Source organism: Rhinopithecus bieti, unplaced genomic scaffold (assembly GCF_001698545.2).
Source record: "Rhinopithecus bieti isolate Rb0 unplaced genomic scaffold, ASM169854v2 scaffold_10589, whole genome shotgun sequence".
Taxonomy (NCBI): domain Eukaryota; kingdom Metazoa; phylum Chordata; class Mammalia; order Primates; family Cercopithecidae; genus Rhinopithecus; species Rhinopithecus bieti.
Window position 1 is genome coordinate 937,728 of NW_016807065.1, and position 18,773 is coordinate 956,500.

The 18,773-nt window shown below is 40.2% G+C and overlaps 2 protein-coding genes and 1 pseudogene across 4 annotated transcripts in view; 1 reads left to right on the forward strand and 2 right to left on the reverse strand.

Annotated features, from left to right (window-relative positions):
- The window catches only part of ZNF177 (zinc finger protein 177), a 44,994-nt gene extending 28,808 nt beyond the window's left edge, over positions 1-16,186 (reverse strand). Inside the window, exons 1-2 of one of the 2 annotated variants that reach the window (XM_017879876.1) lie at positions 15,614-16,186; positions 13,014-13,096 (exon numbers count right to left, since the gene is read on the reverse strand). The gene's annotated coding sequence lies outside the window, so the exon portion shown is untranslated. Of the gene's footprint in view, positions 1-10,416; positions 10,502-13,013; positions 13,097-15,613 lie in introns of those variants that run through there. The other variant, XM_017879878.1, reaches the window with a different exon arrangement.
- On the forward strand, positions 3,751-5,800 carry LOC108534500 (UBX domain-containing protein 2A pseudogene; annotated as a pseudogene).
- ZNF559 (zinc finger protein 559) lies at positions 10,357-16,324 on the reverse strand. 2 transcript variants are annotated; one of them, XM_017879875.1, is made up of 5 exons: positions 16,231-16,324; positions 15,614-15,702; positions 14,874-15,000; positions 13,014-13,096; positions 10,357-12,496 (listed from the first exon to the last, which is right to left on the reverse strand). In XM_017879875.1, the coding sequence occupies exons 2-5, from the start codon at positions 15,644-15,646 to the stop codon at positions 11,129-11,131; spliced, it is 1,611 nt and encodes a 536-aa protein (XP_017735364.1). In that variant the 5' UTR covers positions 15,647-15,702; positions 16,231-16,324; the 3' UTR covers positions 10,357-11,128. The 2 variants fall into 2 exon arrangements, with proteins under 2 accessions (XP_017735364.1, XP_017735363.1); XM_017879874.1 differs by having other exon boundaries at positions 16,177-16,297.
- Positions 16,325-18,773: the final 2,449 nt, after the last annotated feature.

Genomic DNA, 18,773 nt, shown 5'->3' on the forward strand with positions numbered 1-18,773 from the left:
GGAGGTGGAGCTTGCAGTGAGCCGAGATCCGGCCACTGCACTCCACCCGCGGCGACAGAGCGAGACTCCGTCTCAAAAAAAAAAACAAAAAAACAAAAACAAAAAAACAATAAAATATAAATAAAATCATAAAAGAGTCCTTGGGTTTGGTTTCTTGAATATACTCCTGCTCCTCTAGATTTGAGCATTTGTAAGCTAAAGAGACGTTATCTGTTCCCCACACAACCGATACAGAGTTTGGAACAGGAATGGGATAGTTAAAATAGACATTCCTATTAAAAAGGCCTGGGTGGGAAGAAATGGGATTCCACAGCAGCCCCTGACCCACAGCAATTCTTAAATTCAGGCAGAAACATGTTACCTGTTTCTTAAGCACCAGTGCAACTCCACAGGAGTGATTCTTCTGAAGTTCTGTACTCTGAATCATACTTGCTTTCCCATAAAAAGTAAACATTTTCAACTGAGTAGTTTTATAGGCCTATTTCATCTGTTGTCTAACTGCAGTTTGGGGGTTCGAAGGTCTCTTTTCATTTTGTACTACTTCTTTCCATTTTATTTGGACCAAGTTGGCCTTGCTTTTGCCAGTGCAATAAAAACCCTTTTCCCATTTATCTCCATTAATTTTACTGGGTTTGTGTCATTAGACAAAAGCCATGGCTTAAATATCTTAGGCCCTTCTCTATCTTGGACCCCTGTCTGTGAGAATGCAGGGGAACAATGCCCAGAAGGGATGCTGAGATGCTCTCTTGGTTAATGGAGAGGCACCTTATTTAAACTTCTACATATTATATCTATTCATAAGACTCTATCAAACACCAAACTAAAGGTCTCTGAGATCTTAAGAAATGGTTCTATGATAAAAGGTTTTCATAATAAAATCTCTCAGTGAACTACTGTAGTCCCAGCTACTTGGGAGGCTGAGGTGGGAAGATCACTTGAGCCCAAAGTTAGAAGCTGCAGTGAGTTATGACTGCATCACTGGACTCACGCCTGGGCAACAGAGTGAGACCCTGTTTCAAAAAAAAAAAAAAAAAAAAGATAAAAAATTAAAATGCATAAATGCTAAAAAAATAAAAATAATAAAATAAAATCTCTCAGTGAACAAGCAGTGGAAGGGAATGTCGTCAACCTAATAAAGCTGTCTTCAAAGGAATCCACAGCTAACATCATACTTAATGGTAGAAGACTGAACGCTTTCTGCCTAAGGTTGGGAATAAGACAAGGATGTGTGTTCTTACCACTCTCACTCAACACTACTGGAGGCCCTAGCCAGTACATTAAGAAAACATAAAGAAATAAAAGGCACAGATATCAGAAAGCAAAACCGCCTTAATATAGAGGACAGATTTGTTTATGTAGGATATTCCAAAAAGTTACAGGAATAGGTAACTATACAACGTTTGCAGAATTCAAGGTCAAATATAAATTATACACAATTAGAAATAATTTTATACACTAGCACTGAAAAATTGAAAATTTAAAACTAGTATTTATAATAGCATCAATAAAATGGTGCAATACACAAAACCACAAAACACTGTTGAGAGAAATAAGACCTAAATTAACGGGGAGATTGTCTTAGTCCGTTTGGGATGCTAGAACAAAATACCATAGACTAGATGGCTTATAAACAACAGAAATGTATTGCTCACAGTTCTAGAGAATGGGAAGTCCAAGACTAAGGTGTTGGCAGATTTGGTGTCTGATAAGGTCCCACTTCTTGGTTTACAGATGGTGACTTCTTGCTGTGTCCTCACAAGGCAGAAGAGATAAGCAAGCTCTCTGGAATATCTTTTATAAAGGCACCAATCTAATTCATTAGTGCTCTGCCCTCGTGAGCCTAATCGTCTCCCAAAGGCCTGACCTGCCAGTATCACTGGACTGGGGATTAGGATTTCAATATAAAAATTCTGGCGGTATGCAAACATTCAGATCATGGCAGAGATATTGTGTCTATGGTTCAGAACAGCCAGTATTAGTAAGATGCCAATTCTCTAATTCATCTTTAACTGAATCTCAGTTTAAAAAAAAAAAAAAAAAAATCCCAGCAGGCTTTTTATGGAAACCAGTAAGTTTATTCTAAAATTTATGTGAAAAGGCCGGGCGCAGTGGCTCACGCCTGTAATCCCAGCACTTTGGGAGGTCAAGGTGGGCGGATCATGAGGTCAGGAGATCAACACCATCCTGGCTAACATGGTGAAACCCCATCTCCACTAAACACACACACACACACACACACACACACACACACACAGACACACACACACACAGACACACAAACACAAAATTGGCCAAGCGTAGTGGCACGCGCCTGTAGTCCCAGCTACTCAGGAGACTGAGCTTGCAGTGAGCTGAGATTGTGCCACTGCACTCCAGCCTGGGAGACACAGCGAGACACTGTCTCAAAAAAAAAAAAAGAAAAAAGTGAAAAAACAAAGAACATGGACCATCCCAAATGATTCTGAAAATTAAGGTCAATGATGGAACTCTTATACCACTTGCTTTCAAGATTTACTAGCAAGCTACCATCATCAAAAAAGTGTAGTATTAGCAGGCCAGATGTGGTGGCTCATGCCTGTAATCCCAGCACTTGGGGAGGCTGAGGTGGGTGGATCACTTTAGGCCAAGAGTTTGAAACCAACCTGACCAACATGGTGAAACGCTGTCTCTGCTACAAACACAAAACTTAGCCAGGTGTGGTGGTGCGCGCCTATAGTCTCAGCTACTCGGGAGGTTCAGGCACGATAGTCCCAGCTACTCGGGAGGCTGAGGCACAAGAATTGCTTGAGCCTGGGGGGTGGAAGCTGCAGTGAGGTGAGATGATACCACTGTACTCCAGTCTGGGTGACAGAGTGTGACTCTGTCTCAAAAAAAAAAAAGTGTAGTATTAGCAAAAGGACAGACATAGATTAGTTGAACTGAATAGATCCCAGAAATAGATTCAAACATATGTAGTCAATTTGATTTTCGAAACAGGTGCAAATAATCCAATAGAGAAAAGACTGTTTTCAACCAATTGTCCTGGGGAAAAAAAAAAAAAATTAAAACATTCAGATCCCTTCTACCCCTTCCAAAAGAAACCGTGACCCATGCATTGCAAAAAAGATCACAGAAGGGCTCATGCTTCCCAATTTCAAAAATTACTCTAAAGCCTAGGGCAGTGTGGTTACAAACAGATTAGACATGTACAATGGAGGCAAACTGAGAGTCTAGAAATAAATCTTAATGCTGGGCACAGTGGCTCACATCTGTAATCCCAACACTTTGGGAGGCCGAGGCAGGAGGATTGCTTGAGCCCAGGAGTTCAAGACCAGTGTGGGCAACATGATGAAACCCTGTCTCTACAAGAAATGCAAAATTAGCCAGGTGTGATGGTTTGCACCTGTAGTTCCAGCTACTTGGGAAGCTCAAGGGGGAGGATCACTTGAGCCTGGGAGGTCAAGGCTGCAGTAAGCCAAGATCACACCACTGCACTCCAGCCTGGGTAACAGAGCAGGACTCAGTCTCAAAATAAATAAATAAGCCTTTACATTTATGGTCAACTGACTTTTGACAAGACTGCCAAAACAATTCAATGGGAGAAATAGTCTTTTCAACAAATATGCTAGGGTAACTGGGTGTTACATGCCAAAGAATGAAGCTGGATACACTGTTCACAGCATGCATAAACATTAGTTCAAAATGGATCATAGAACTAACGGTAAGAGCTGCAACTATAAAAATCCTAGAAGAAAATATAAAAGACTTCATGACCTTGAGTTGGCAATGGTTTCTTAGATTTGACACCAAAAGCATAAGAAAAAAATAAATTTAAAACTTTTACACTCAAAAGGATGCCACCAAGAAAGTGAAATGACAACACAAAGAATGAAAGAAAAATACTTGTAAACCATTTATTTGATACGGTATTTGTAGCTAGAATTTATAGAGCTCTTGAAACTCAATAATAAAAATAACTCAATTTAAAATGGCAAAGGATCTAAACAGGCATTCTCCCAAAGAAGACAGATACACAGTCAAAAACTGATGAAAAGATGATCAACATCTTTAGTTTTCAGGTGAGCTAAGCTCAGAAAAAAAAAATAATAAAAATCTTTAGCCACCAGGGAAATAAAAATAAAAAACAATGAATACTATTTCCCACCCAATAGGTGTTATCAAAAAAAAGATAATAAAAAAGGTAGTTACTAAATGGTAAAAGATTCAATGATTTACTCTCAAGACCAGAAACAAGACAAGACTGGTCTCTCAACTTCTATTTAACAATACACTCCAGGTTCTAGTTAATGCAATAAGAAAAATACAAAATGCATACAGATTGGAAAGAAGTAAAAAATTTTATGTGCAGACTCCAGGTTCTAGTTAATGCAGTAAGAAAAATACAAAACGCATACAGATTGGAAAGCAAGAAGCAAAAAATTTTATGTGCAGACAACAGAATTGTCCTAGTAGAAAATCTGACAGAATCTACTAAAAAGCTGCCAGAGGCTGGGCACGGTGGCTTACATCTATAATCCCACCCCTTTGGGAGGCCGAGGTGGGTGGATCGCTTGAGCTCAGGAGTTCCAGACCAACCTGGGCAACATGGCAAAACCCCGGCTCTACTAAAAATACAAAAAAATTCAGCTTGGCGTGGTGGGGAACACATGTATTCCCAGTTACTCCAGAGGCTGAGGCACAAGAATTGCCTGAACCCCAGAGGCAGAGGTTGCAGTGAGTCAAGATCATGCCACTGCACTCTATCTAGCCTGGGATACAGAGCGAAACTCGTCTCAAACAAAAAAAGCCCATGCGCGCTCCTCAAGTCTGCAGGCAGCAGGTGTGGGCGAACACTTGGTGCCTGGTGGAGACAGAGGCAGACGGGATTATCAACAGCGCAGCCAGGGTACTGGAGGAGGTCTGGGGTGAGGTGCTCCGGGTCTGAAGGGCTCCAGCCAAATGGTGCTGGTGGCCCCTGAGCTGAGTGAGGCCGAGGCTTGGCGGCTATGCTCGGAGTAAGGCAAAAGAAAATGAAAGAAGTAGATAATCTTGAAAGTATAAAAGACTGGGTTTGTGAAACAGGACCTGACAATCAACCTCTTGGTGATAATCAATAAATAAATTGTGAATAGTTTTGATAGCCTTTTGAGGAAGCTCAGAAGGTTGGTTCCAAATGCTTGTCTCCTACTTAACAGAAGAAACAGGTAGATGTAAACATAAAATTACAGAAAAATGGATTCGCTGTCAACGATTTCAGAAGTTATTCAAATGGTGCAAGTCAGCAGTTTTGAACTCCATCAAAAGCAAGAATTACTTTCAGAATTACAGGGAATTTTTGATAAAGAAGAGGTGGGTGTCAACGTTGAAGACAAGAAAAATGAAATATGTATGTCTACAAAGCCTGTCTTCCAGCCCTTTACAGGACAGAGTCACCGATTAGGAAGGGTAAGCCATATCAAAACTTCATTGAAAATACTAAGGATCTCAAAAGAAGTCCTCCCTTTTCCCTGGCAACAACTCTTCCTGTCCTCAGATTGTTAGATGAAACAATCACACTGGAAGAAGCAGATTTACAGAATGCTGTCGTCATTCAGAGGCTCCAAAAAACTGCTGCACCTTTTCGAGAACTTTCAGAGCACTGCAGTGGAAAATTTGCAAAAATGATGGTTGTAAGCAGACATGCAAACCAAACTGGGGACTGGAGAAGTCAGATTCACTGGACTTTCGGTTCAGGTACTATTGAACTCTCTCCTGATGAGATGTTTAGATAAGTGCAAGTTAGAGAAGTAGCATATGCCCCATCTCTACTAAAATATACAAAAAAAAAAAAAAAAAAAAAAAAAACTAGCCAGGTGAGGTGGCGGGCGCCTGTAGTCCCAGCTACATGGGAGGCTGAGGCAGGAGAATGGCATAAACCCGGGAGGTGGAGCTTGCAGTAAGCCAAGATCCGGCCACTGCACTCCAGCCTGGGCGACAGAGCAAGACTCTAGCATATGACTGGAAACTATATTCTGTGCACTTTTTCCAAAAGGCTACTCGGAAAAATACACTTATTTCAAATACTAATTATCAAAATTGGCAAATATGTCCACAATATTATTCACTTAAACATCATTCCCAAACAGGGATTTATTTAAATGTTAGCTGTCTCAGAGTTATTAAACGGCTAATACATTGAAAAATTATACATGGCAGGTTTAAAAGCATCGATGTCATTATTTTACAATTTAGATGCACAGTTGGAGAGAGCTGTTTTTATCACAGCTATGCCTAAACCTCAAAGTGTCCTTGGTTATCACTCCGTAATGGCAACATATATTTGAATATTAATTTGGCAGCCAGGTGTGATGGCTCATGCCTCTAATCCCAGCACGTTGGGAGACCGAGGTGGGTGGATCACCTGAGGTCAGGAATTCAAGACCAGCCTGGCCAACATGCTGAAACTCCGTCTCTACTAAAAATACAAAAATTAGCTGGGTGTGGAGGCGGGTGCCTGTAATCCCAGCTACTCAGAAGGCTGAGGCAGGAGAATCACTTGAACCTGGGAGGTGGAAGTTGCAGTGAGCCAAGACTGCACCACTGCACTCCAGCCTGGGCAACACAGCAAGAAAACTCCATCTCAAGAAAACAAACAAAAAACAAATATGAATCTGGCGACGATATCAAAGATCTATTTTCATTTAAGAATAAAATTGCGGCCGGGTGCAGTGGCTCACACCTGTAATCCCAACACTATGGGAGACCAAGATGGGAAGATCGCTTGAGGTCAGGAGTTCAAGACTGGTCAATATAGCGAGACCTCCATCTCTATTTTTTTTAATTTAAAAAAATAAAGAATAAAATTATGTAGGTTAGTATAATATTAATATAAATATAAAAATATTCCAGAACAGGTTTAACAAGGTTGCAGCATACGAGATGAATATATGTACAAAAACTGTATTCCAGGTAGTAGTGAACTAGCAGAGAAATTGAAATCTTTAAAATACCATCTGCAATAGTGTCAGAGAAAAAATGCCTAGGAAGACCCAAACACCAAAAAACACAAACACTGCTGAGAAAAAAACTGTAAATCCTAAATAAGTGGAGAGATAGATACATTATGTTCATGGGTTGAAATGCTCAATATTGTGAAGACATCAATTAATCTACAGATTCAACACAATGATAATCAAAATCTTAGTGAGTTACTTCGGGGGTGTGGGGTGGTGGTGGTAGAAATTGACAACCTGATTCTAAACTTTATATGGAAATACAGAAGTCCTAGAAAGGAAGTAAGTCAACAAAGTACAGCCACATCAAGACCAAATGTGGCTCATTGCCTATAACTGTACAGGTTGAATGGAATGTGAGAACTATTTTTATATTTTAAAAGGTCTGTAACAGAAAAAAGAAAATGCAACAGAAACTATATACAGCATGTAAAGCTTAAAATCTCTACAATCTGGTCTTTTACAAAAAACTGTGCCAACCTCTGACCTAAAATAGGACAACTCTGAAAAAGAAAAAGCTAGAGGACTAACTCTATCAGACTGCAAAAGTTATCAAGTTGTCAAGAGAGGGTAGTCTTGGAATAAAAGATAAGTAGCTCTATGGAACAGAACAGTTGAGAAGCAGACACATGTATAAAGACAACTGATTTTCAAGAAAGAAGCAAAGGCAATTAATTAAGTGGAGAAAGGATAGTCCTTTCAACAAATGATGCTAGAACAATTAGATACAAAGAAAAAAAAAAACCCACAACTTTGATCCAAACTTTGTGCCATGTAAAGATTTTAACTCAAAATGCATCATGTACTTGTACCACAAGTACAACATATATTAAATATATTGTAATACAGATACTCCTCAACTTATGACAGGGCTATGTCCTGATAAACCCATTTTAAGTTGAAACTATCGTAAGTTGACAATTTCTAACCTCATTGTAAATTGAGAAATGTATTGAATGCATCATGTGTTTCCATCATTGTAAATTAAAAACAATACTAAGTCAAACTCTCATAAATTGGGAACTGTATTTATGTTACCTCTGTTAAAATGAAATGTTTTATTATATAAATGTACATTAAATGTAAAGTATTAATATATCAAATACACTAATAGGTTTAATATTAAATAATTACAAAATTTAAACTCCCAAAATTCAATAAAAATTGCAAAACCACATGATCGTGCCACTGCACTTCAGCCTGGGAGACAGAGCAAAACCCTGTCTCTATTTAAAAAAAAAAAAAAAAATTCAAATCCAATATAAACAGGCAAAAGATTTGAAGAGACTTCCCCAAAGGCTTAAAGAGTGCATGTGAAACCAGGTAAAACCTCATTAGTCACTGGGGAAATACAAATTAAAACCATGATACTACTGTACACCTATTAAAACGGTCAAAATAAAAAAGACTGACCATATCAATAATTGGCAAGGATGCAGAGGAATTGCAACTCTTATACACTGCTCATGGAAATGTCAAATGGCACAACCACTTGAGAAAGGTTTAGCAATCTCTTAAAAAATGAAACGTGGCCAGGCGCGGTGGCTCAAGCCTGTAATCCCAGTACTTTGGGAGGCCGAGACGGGCGGATCACGAGGTCAGGAGATCGAGATCATCCTGGCTAACACTGTGAAACCCCGTCTCTACTAAAAAATACAAAAAACTAGCCGGGCGAGGTGGCGGGCGCCTGTAGTCCCAGCTACTCGGGAGGCTGAGGCAGGAGAATAGTGTGAACCCGGGAGGCGGAGCTTGCAGTGAGCTGAGATCCGGCCACTGCACTCCAGCCCCGGCGACAGAGTGAGACTCCGTCTCAAAAAAAAAAAAAAAAAAAAAAAACGTACAGTAACATATAATCTGATCATTCCACTCTTAATTAGAAATAGAAGCGTATGTTAAAGAATAAAGCATTTCTTCTATTTCTTAAAGAAATAGAAGCATATGTTAAAAGAATAATCTGCATATGGGTGTTCAAGGCAGTTTTAATTGCAATAGCCAAAAGGTAGAAATAACACATGGATAAATAGCTTGTGGCATGCCTTACAATGGAATACTGTTCAGCAGTGAAATGGACTCTACAACATAAATGGATCTAGAAATTATCCTGAAAGATGCCAGACTATGATTCCATTTATATAAAAACTGTACATCATATAAAGTCATCTAAGAGAAAGCAAATCAGTGGATCAGGAGAGTGACAGACAGGGAAGGGTGAGGAGAAAAAATTATAAAAGGGCATGAGGAAACCATCTGGTTTGATAGGTATGCTTATTATCTTGGTGTGTATGTACACACATGTGTATGTGTCCAAACTTAAAGTGTACGCTAAAAACATGTGCAGTTTATTACATGGCAATTATACCTCAATAAACGTATTGAAAGAACCTGCCTCAATAATTCAAACCAAAGACTCTCAGCAACAGTGAAAAAAGATCATTAAACGTACACTTCACCAAAGATTCATAAGCATATGAAAGCTATGTTCAACATCATTAGTCTTTAAAGACACATAGAAAGGCAAACTTAAATACTTAGTTGGTTTTCTTTGCTGGCGCCAATTTTCTTTTCTTTTTTTTTAGACAGGGTCTCCTCCTGTAGACCAGGCTAGAGTGTAGTGGCATGATCTGGGCTCACTGCAACTTCTGCCTCCCTGACCAGGCTCAACCAAACCTCTCCTCCCAGACTCCTAAATAGCTGGGACTATAGGCACGAACCACTACACCCAGTTAATCTTATTTATTCTTTGTCAAGATGAGGTTTCACTATATTGCCCAGGCTGGTCCTGAACTCCTGGGCTCAAGTGATCCTTCTGCCTTGGCCTCCCAAATTGCTGGAATTAAGGTGTGAGCCATCATGCCTGGCCAGGACCAATTTTCTCGTATGCAGTAAGTAAAAACTTATACCCCCTAAATGTTCCTCAATTCCTTATTCTTATAACTAAGTTTTTCATTAAAAAACCCTTTGAGGATATTTTAATTTTTTTTCTTTTTTTGAGACAGTCTCACCACATCGCCTAGGCTGTAGTGCAGTGGCGTGATCTCAGCTCACTGCAACTTCTGCCTCCCAGGTTCAAGCAATTCTCCTGCCTTGACCTCTTGAGTAGCTGGGATTACAGGCACGTACCACCATGCCTGTCTAATTTTTGCATTTTTAGTAGAGATGGGGATTCACCATCTTGGCCAGGCTGGCCTCAAACTCCTGACCTCAAATGATCCACTCGCTTTGGCCTTTCAAAGTGCTGGGATTTTAGGCATGAGCCACTGCGCCCAGCCTAAAATTGTTTTAAAGACTAGTGAAGTGTAGTACCGACAAATGGGGGAAAGAGTGGAACTCCTAAATAATTAAAAGTTCCATCTGTAACCGTGAACAATTGAGATAACTCAGGATCTTCAGACCAGCTAGATATTTTTATTAATAATATATACCTCTTTAAAACATGTATATTTACCAAAAGCATTCTGATATGGCATTCCTCTAGTGTGACTTTTTGCATCTAAATTAATACAGCCTTTTTGACCTTCCATAGTCGAGTTCCTCTTCAGTGTGGATGTTTCCTAATGACCAAGTTCAAGGGCTTTCCAACATCTCTTTCACTCACGGGACTTCCCAATGTGTGCTTTGACACGTTCCCAAAGTGGAAGCTAAAAACAAAGAGGAATCTCCACACATCTTACATTCAAGATTTTAACACTTGTGAGATCACAGTTGAATATTAAGGTATAAGGCAGAGCAAAAGGCTTCAACACATTCCTTACATCCAGAGGATGTGCATTTACATCCAGTGTGCTCACAAGCTCAGTAAGGCCTGAGGAAAATAATGAAAGCTTTTCCACCTTCCTCACATTCACAGCATTTCTCTCCAGCATGAGTTCAAACAGACTCAGTAAGATGTAAGCATGGACTGATGGTTTTCTACATTCAGTTTGTTTCCAAGGATGCACAGACACATGAATAGTAAGTACGGCCGATGGAAGGAGTCAAGACTTTCCCACATTCCTTACATTCATGTCTTCTCTTCTATTGGAATTGTTGAGATCTGAGACACCAAGGAAGGCTTCACACATTCCTTATGACTGTGTACATTGCCACTATGAGTACATGTTCAATAAGTGTGAGGAAGTAGTGGCTTTACCACATTCTTTCCAAATATCAGCCCCAATTCACACACATTCAGTAAGGCATGAGGAATTACTAAAGGTCTGCCCACATTCCTTATATGGTTTCTTCACACTGTGACTTCTTATATGTCGAATAAGATACGTGGACCGAGTAAAGGCTTTCCCACATTCCTGACATTCAAAGGGCCGTTCGCCAGTGTGAGTTCTCATGTGTACTGTAAGGCCTGATGAGATAGCGAAGGCTCGCCCACACTTTTGACATTTATATGGCTTCTCCCCTGTGTGTGTTCTTTTATGTTGACTAAGGTGCGAGGAGTATCTAAAGGCTTTCCCACATTCTTCACATTCAAAAGGCCTTTCTGCACTGTGACTTCTTAAATGTCGAATAAGAAATGAGGATCGAATAAAGGCTTTCCCACAATGTTGACAGTCATAGGGTTTTACACCAGGATGAGTCTGCATGTGACTTTTAAAGCAAGAGGAATTAATAAAGGCTTTCCCACATTCCTTACATTGATAAGGCTTCTCACCAGTGTGAGTTCTCATATGTACAGTAAGATGTGAAGAGTTAGCGAAAGCTTTCCCACATTCCTTACATTCATAAGGCTTTTCTCCAGTGTGAGTTCGCCTGTGTTTTACAAGACCTGAAGAATCAGTGAAGGCCTTCCCACATTTATTGCACTCATATGGTTTTTCTCCAGTGTGAACCCTTATGTGAATGTTGAGTTTTGAGAAACAAGTAAACTCTTTGCCACATTCATTACAAACATAGTGTTTCCCTCTAGTTCTAAGTCTCATATGTTTAGCAAGTTCTGGGGAAAAAGCAAAGGCTTTGCCAAATTTCTTATGTTCTATAGGTAACACTCTACTATGAGTTCTTAAATGTTGAGTAAGATATGAAGACTGAGTGAAGGCTTTCCCACATGCTTTACATTCATAGAATTTTTCTGCATCTTGAGTTTGCATGTGTACAAAAAGGCCTGTGGAATCAGAAAAGGTTTTGACATACTCCTTATGAGTATATGGTCTCTCTCCACTATAAATTCTTACACATTCTCTGAGGTGTGAGGAGGAAGGTAAGCCTTTTTCACAGTCACTGCATTTGTATGGTTTCTCTTGAGTGTGAGTTTTCTTGCAAACAAGATGTAGATTTTGGCTAGTTTTCTTGCAAACAAGACGTAGATGTTGGCTGAAGGCTGTTTCACATTGATTACAGTTAGGAAGTTCCTCTCCAGTATCAGTTTTCTTGTGTAAAGTAGAGGGTTTTGTGAAGGCTTTTTCACACTGATTATGCTCACAGGTTTTCTTTCTAAAGTAGGTTCTCCTGTGAGTCTTAAGGCATGAGTGTTCACACAAGGCTTTTTCACATTGGTTAAAGTCAAATAGTTCCTCTCCAAAATGGTTTCTCTCCTGTTGGTGAAAATTAATGATGATTCATACAAGTTTTTCACATTTATTTCATTCAGATTCTCCCTTTTACTCTCAATTCTGTTATGCATGGAAAATAAGTTAGTATAATTGAAATTGTTTGTTCCTGCCATTTTAATTGCAATGCATGGTTCAGATCTGAGTGCTTTCAAGTGAAACAAAGTGACTGCAGGAAGTTCTGTTACATTCTTTACTTTCACAGGGCTTCTAAACAGAGCTTAGCTGATAATGGCCCAAAAGTGAATTATTTATCAAAAACATCTCAGATACCTATATGGGAATGTTTAGTTGAAGGAAATACGTAAGCAAATATATTTTGAGGGATGTTTAGAGTGTTTGTCAAACTCATGATCCACAGTGTCTCCAAGAGACAGATTATTTTTGGGTGAAAAACACTAGTCTCAAATGTCTCAAGGTTATTGTGCAGCTTTTCCATTTTATGGAATTTCCAATCTTCCTCTAGCATGGAAGGCAATAAATTATACCTTCTGAATCTTACCATTTCCACCACACTGGATGTCTTCCCCTGCAAAAAATTCTGCTGAGGTGCTGACCGTCTGGTATTAATATGACTCTCCCAATCTGAAATAAGATGAAAAAAAAAATTTTAAGTTCTTAGAGAAATAATGATTTTAAAAGGGTGTTAAAATGCAAGACTAGAGTGTACTGTAGTTTCAAACACTGACTTGAAATAGTTTTTTTTTTTTTTTAGAGAAAGGGAAACAGAAATTGAGAAACTTGGATGTAATAAGAGTCTAGCAACAGTAAGGTACTGAGGTCAAGTTGGTAGGTGATTCACTAAGAAATGGTTCTCTAGGCTGGGGGTTGTGGCTCACGCCTGTAATCCCAGCACTTCGGGAGGCCAAGAAAGGCAGATCACGAGATCACGAGGTCAGGAGATTGAGACCATCCTGGCCAACATGGTGAAACCACGTCTCTACTAAAATACAAAAAAAAAAATTAGCCAGGCAAGGTGGCACGCACCTGTAGTCCCAGCTACTCGGGAGGCTGAGGCAGGGGAATCGCTTGAACCTCGGAGGCAGAGGTTGCAATGAACTGACAGAGTGAGACTCCGTCTCTAAAAAACAACAACAACAACAACAACAACAACAACAACAAAGAAATGGTTCTCTAAACACTGAGACTTTATAGTGAACAAAAAAGAGGTACAGCCAGTGAAACAAAGTTGAAAGGAAATGGATACAGAGCTAAATGCAAATCATAAATTTAAAGGAGAAATGAGACAGATCTTAATGTCAGGGCAAAAGAAAGTTTCCAAGACGGATGGAAAGTGAAAGAGAAAGAGAAGTTAAGGTACCCAAGGAACCACAGAAATCAATTGGCCTTGATATTCTCCCCAAAAAATTACACTTTCAAAACCTTCCTACTTAACATTTATAAACAGACTGCACCTCTCATAGATCAGGGCTGTTTCTCACAAATAATCACATCTGTCTTTTCTCTCATCTTGGAGAATTTTCTGCACTGTCTTTAACTCTCCTTGTTTCACCTGAAAAGTCAAACCATGTCTGCATAGCCAGTACCCTGCTCTCGGAGAAAGATGAATGATGTTAGAATGTGCAAGGGATGGCCGGGCGCAGTGGCTCAAGCCCGTAATCCCAGCACTTTGGAAGGGCAAGGCGGGCGGATCATGAGGTCAGGAGATCAAGACCATCCTGGGTAACACGGTGAAACCCCGCCTGTACTAAAAATACCAAAAAAAAAAACCACAAAAAAATTAGCTGGGTGTGGTGGTGGGCACCTGTAGTCCCAGCTATTCTGGAGGCTGAGGCAGGAGAATGGCGTGAACCCAGGAGGCGGAGCTTGCGGTGAGCTGAGATGCCACTGCACTCTAGCCTGGGCGACAGAACGAGATTCTGTCTCAAAAAAAAAAAAAAAGAAGAAAGAAAGAAAGAATGTGCAAGGGATAACAAATGCTTCCATGAATTAAGGGCTAAGATTTTGCTGTTTGGGCATTCTGAACCCTCTCAGGTATAACTTAAACAGCACGATGTTCACAACAAAAACTTTCAAGTGAACCTAAACTGCAAATACTCTTTTCTCATTCACTGTGTACCAAAAGGGCTAGCAATTCTTCCCATGCAACCCAGGCTCAAGCTCCTATACATATTCAAGAAGCTCTAAGTCTTTTATCCATGGAGAAAACAAAGCCAGAACAATGAATAGATGTTCAATCTCATCAGAAAAATCACTAGGCAGTAAGGTCTATGAGATGGAAACAATGTTTCGCCTGTTTACCAATGCAGCCCATTAACAAGCAGAGAACCTAGAATATAGTTACTTAAGACATATTTGTTCCAGAAAAAAAACTAAATGAAAAGAATGGTACCAGCCTTACCTACTGCAACTAGATTCTTGTAGTTCTCCAGCATCACATCTCTGTATAAGTTTCTCTGAGTTTGATCCAGCAAAGTCCACTCCTCCTGGGTGAAGTCCACAGCCACATCCTCAAAGGTCACTGAGTCCTAAACCATCACACACATGCTGGCATCAAGCAAGTACCTTCTCCACTATGTTGACTGGACAATGAGGGACCTTGTCTTGGCATGCCTTGACAAGACTCTTTGGTCCCCTATCACTTGACAGTCCCCACTTTCTTCTCCTCTGTCTGTACATATTCACTGGTGATCTCATCTAGTCACACGGCTTGAAGAGCACCTCTTTCACCTAACTGAATATATCTCAGCACAACTAGATTGTGACTTCTTATTGTTCACTACTGACAGGTTTTATCACAATCCTGAGTACATTATAGACACTCAAATAAATGCTCTAGTGACAGCACAAATTCGGAGAAGCACAAGTGCATTCTCTCCCTGTCTATCACAGCAAAATGAAAGCATATAATCAGCATGGATGAGAGTCAGACTGAATTAGTAAACACTGGGATAGTAGGATCATTTCCCTGTGAAATCTGTTAACCACGTGAGAGGCCTGTGGTCCGAAGGAGTTTGATGAGAGATGTAGTCCCTAAGCAGACCCTCCTTACTTGTAGGAGCTCTGTTCCACTAGGAGAAAACACATCTATATAGTAATAAGAAGCATATGCTTCTACAGAAAAAGCAATTTCCTACTTACCTGAGAGTAATTTGTCAACCACCCAGCCACCATCCTTTCCTCTTCAAATTTTGCCTCATGAAGACAGAAAAAGTCTTGAGAAAGATGATCTTGAGAAGAAGAAATAAAACCTGAGAATCCAGGCTGCTGATAGCTTCCATACTCACAAGCCAAGAAGCCACCTCATACTAATACTAAGCTGACACACATTCATTATTACAATAAAATGCCTGAGCAGCGTGTCTCACCTGAAGCCAGAAAATATGCTTCAGGCTTTGATCAGGAGAATGAGTTTAACAATCCCATTTTATAAGGAATAAAAAGTCTGGAGAAGTTAACATTTTCCTTATTTGCCAAAAATGAAACTCATCATGTGATTAAGCTGAACATCTTCCACAAAAGCCTGCGTACTTACCCCTCCTTCCCAAATCCCAGGATTTAGACCACAGAATATTCATATCTACTTTAGCCCCTTCTAGATATCTCAAAAGCAGGGCCATTTAGACTCTAAACCCTAATCACAAGACAAGCTGTTCACAGACTGGTTAAAGCAGGGTCTCGAAGGACCATTAACATGGACTTACCACAAAGGGAAAGATCAATGGCCAGCATCCTGTGAGTCTAACAGTGAAATGTACCTGAATATCTTGTTCCCAAAGTCTCTTCAAGACATTGTCTGAACTTATGGGTAGGTCAATCTCAATTCCTCTTGATTAAGTAGTAATGGGAGTCTTGTCTCATACCATCAATCTTTAAGCAACAGGCATTACTCATCTATCATCAAGAGCCATTCATTAGCCATCTCTCTGCAGAAGATAAAGTTGTTCATGTGAATGCCACTACAGTATTATGCCACGTGGACATAAATAATAACAAATGCCATTTACCTGGTACCCATGTGTCAGAAACAGTGGTAGGATAAGTTCATATAATTATCAAAGCAGTTTTTGTTACTATCGTATTAGTTAAGGAAACCTAATAAGCTCAGACACTAACTGACCCAACATCACCAATTAGGAAGTGTGAGCCAGGATAAGAATGCAGGTTACTCTGACTAACAAACCTAAACTCTTGAGGTTCTTCTTATTCTCCAACGTGACCATGAGATGGTCATGAAATGATGTGCAGAAAGGTTAACTCAACAGGCCTGGGATGCCCAAACCCTGCACTCTCCTGAGAAAGATCTGTCTTCAGGACTGACACTTGGCTCAGTTTGTGAGAGATGACCTGTTAGCCTGTGGAATACCTTGCCTGATAAGTGTATATTTTTGTATGGTTGAGCTATTGAGCCAAACTATATTAGCGTGACCAGATTGTGTATGCTAACCATATGATTTATGCTGAAAGCTTGTTTTTGTATGCCTGAGGCTGCTGGCAATAACGCATGAATTTGAACTGTTGACAGGCTGGACATAAGTGTATGAAGTAAGTCATTCAGGTGCTGTATGCCTACGGGACTAAGCCTTGGTAAAAATCCTGGACACCAAAGCTCAGGTGAGCTTCCCTAGTTGGCAACAGTTTACATGAATACTACACTTTTACTAGGAGAATTAAGCACTGTCCATGTGACTACACGGGAGAGAAGCCCGGTTTCTTCCACACTTCATTCATCTTTTCCCTTTGCAGATTCTAATCTGTACCCTTTTATTGTAATAAACCATAAGTGTAGGTTTAATAGCTTCTGAGTCCTGTGAGTGCTTCTATCATTGAGCATGAGGGTGGGGGTCTTGAGGACTCCCAACACAAACGGTTTATTGAATTTAGACATCTTTAGCTCCTCCAGCTGGCAAAGTCATGTAGGCCAGGTGGCTTCCCTTCAAGTCCTTATCTCTGGCTTATGCTTTCATTCACTCTACAAATATTTATGAAGGACCTTATCTTCATAAGGTAATATACTAGACACTTAGGATAGTCAACTATACAAAAAATGTACTAGACCTTAGGTATCTCACATTCTAAAGTGCTAAGTAGATAATAAACACATAAATAAGTTTTTTTTTTTTTTGAGATGGAGTTTCGCTCTTGTTGCCCAGGCTGGAGTTCAGTGGGGCAATCTCAGCTCACTGCAACCTCTGCCCTCCCGGGTTCAAGCAATTCTCCTGCCTCAGCCTCCCAAGTAGCTGGGATTACAGGCATGTGCCACCACGCCCAGCTAATTTTGTATTTTTAGTAGAGACAGGGTTTCCCCATGTTAGTCAGGCTGGTCTCGAACTCCCGAACTCAGGTGATCCACCCGCCTTGGCCTCCCAAAGTGCTGGGATTATAAGTGTGAGCCACCGTGCCCGGCCATAAATATGTATTATGTCAACTGGTGACAAGTGCTATGGAAAAAAGTAGACGAATGGATAAGTAATATCATCCTCCACCTCTCCTACCACACACACATATAAATGTATATTTACAGACTCAGAACTGGTTCTGGGCAAGAAAATAGAAGAAAGTAACCATAAGACACTTGAAAACTGACATCTGGCTTGCCTAAAAAACTGACACTCAACTTTTTATCCAAAGCAATAGAGTAACACTAATGGTTCACAAAAGAAACTCAGAATACTGACAAGGCTACGCCTAGCTGTAGCCAATTAAGTAATTTCTTTACTTTGCTTCCACATTCAGTCTATAAAACCCAGTTGGGCATGCTGCTACAGCAGAGCCCCTGAACCTCTTCTGGTTTTGACTGCTGCCTGATTCACGAATCCTTTAATGCTTAACTATTACATTTATCTAAAGTTTTTCTTTTAATATTCATAGGTCCTAGCAGAGGGTAGAAAATGTATGGGGTGTGGCTCATGCCTGTAATCCCAGCACTACGGGAGGCCAAAGCGGGCAGATCACTTGAGCTCACAAGTTTGAGACCAGCCTCGGCAACATGGTAAAACCCCGTCTCTACAAAAAACACAAAAATTAGCCACGTGTGGTGGTGCATGTCTGTAGTACCAGCTACTTGGGAGGTGGGAAGGTGGCTTGAGCCTGGGAGGCAAAGGTTGCAGTGAGCCGAGATCATGCCACTGCACACCAGTCTGGGCGATAGAGCCAGACCTTGTCTCAACAAAAAAGAAGAAAAAGAAAAAAGAAAACGTATGGGGTGGATGAAATGCTGAATTACACATTATGCAAAAGTTTATCTATTTTATACTTTTCTGGGGGTATGGGAGAGACAGGGCTTCACTCTGTCCCCAAG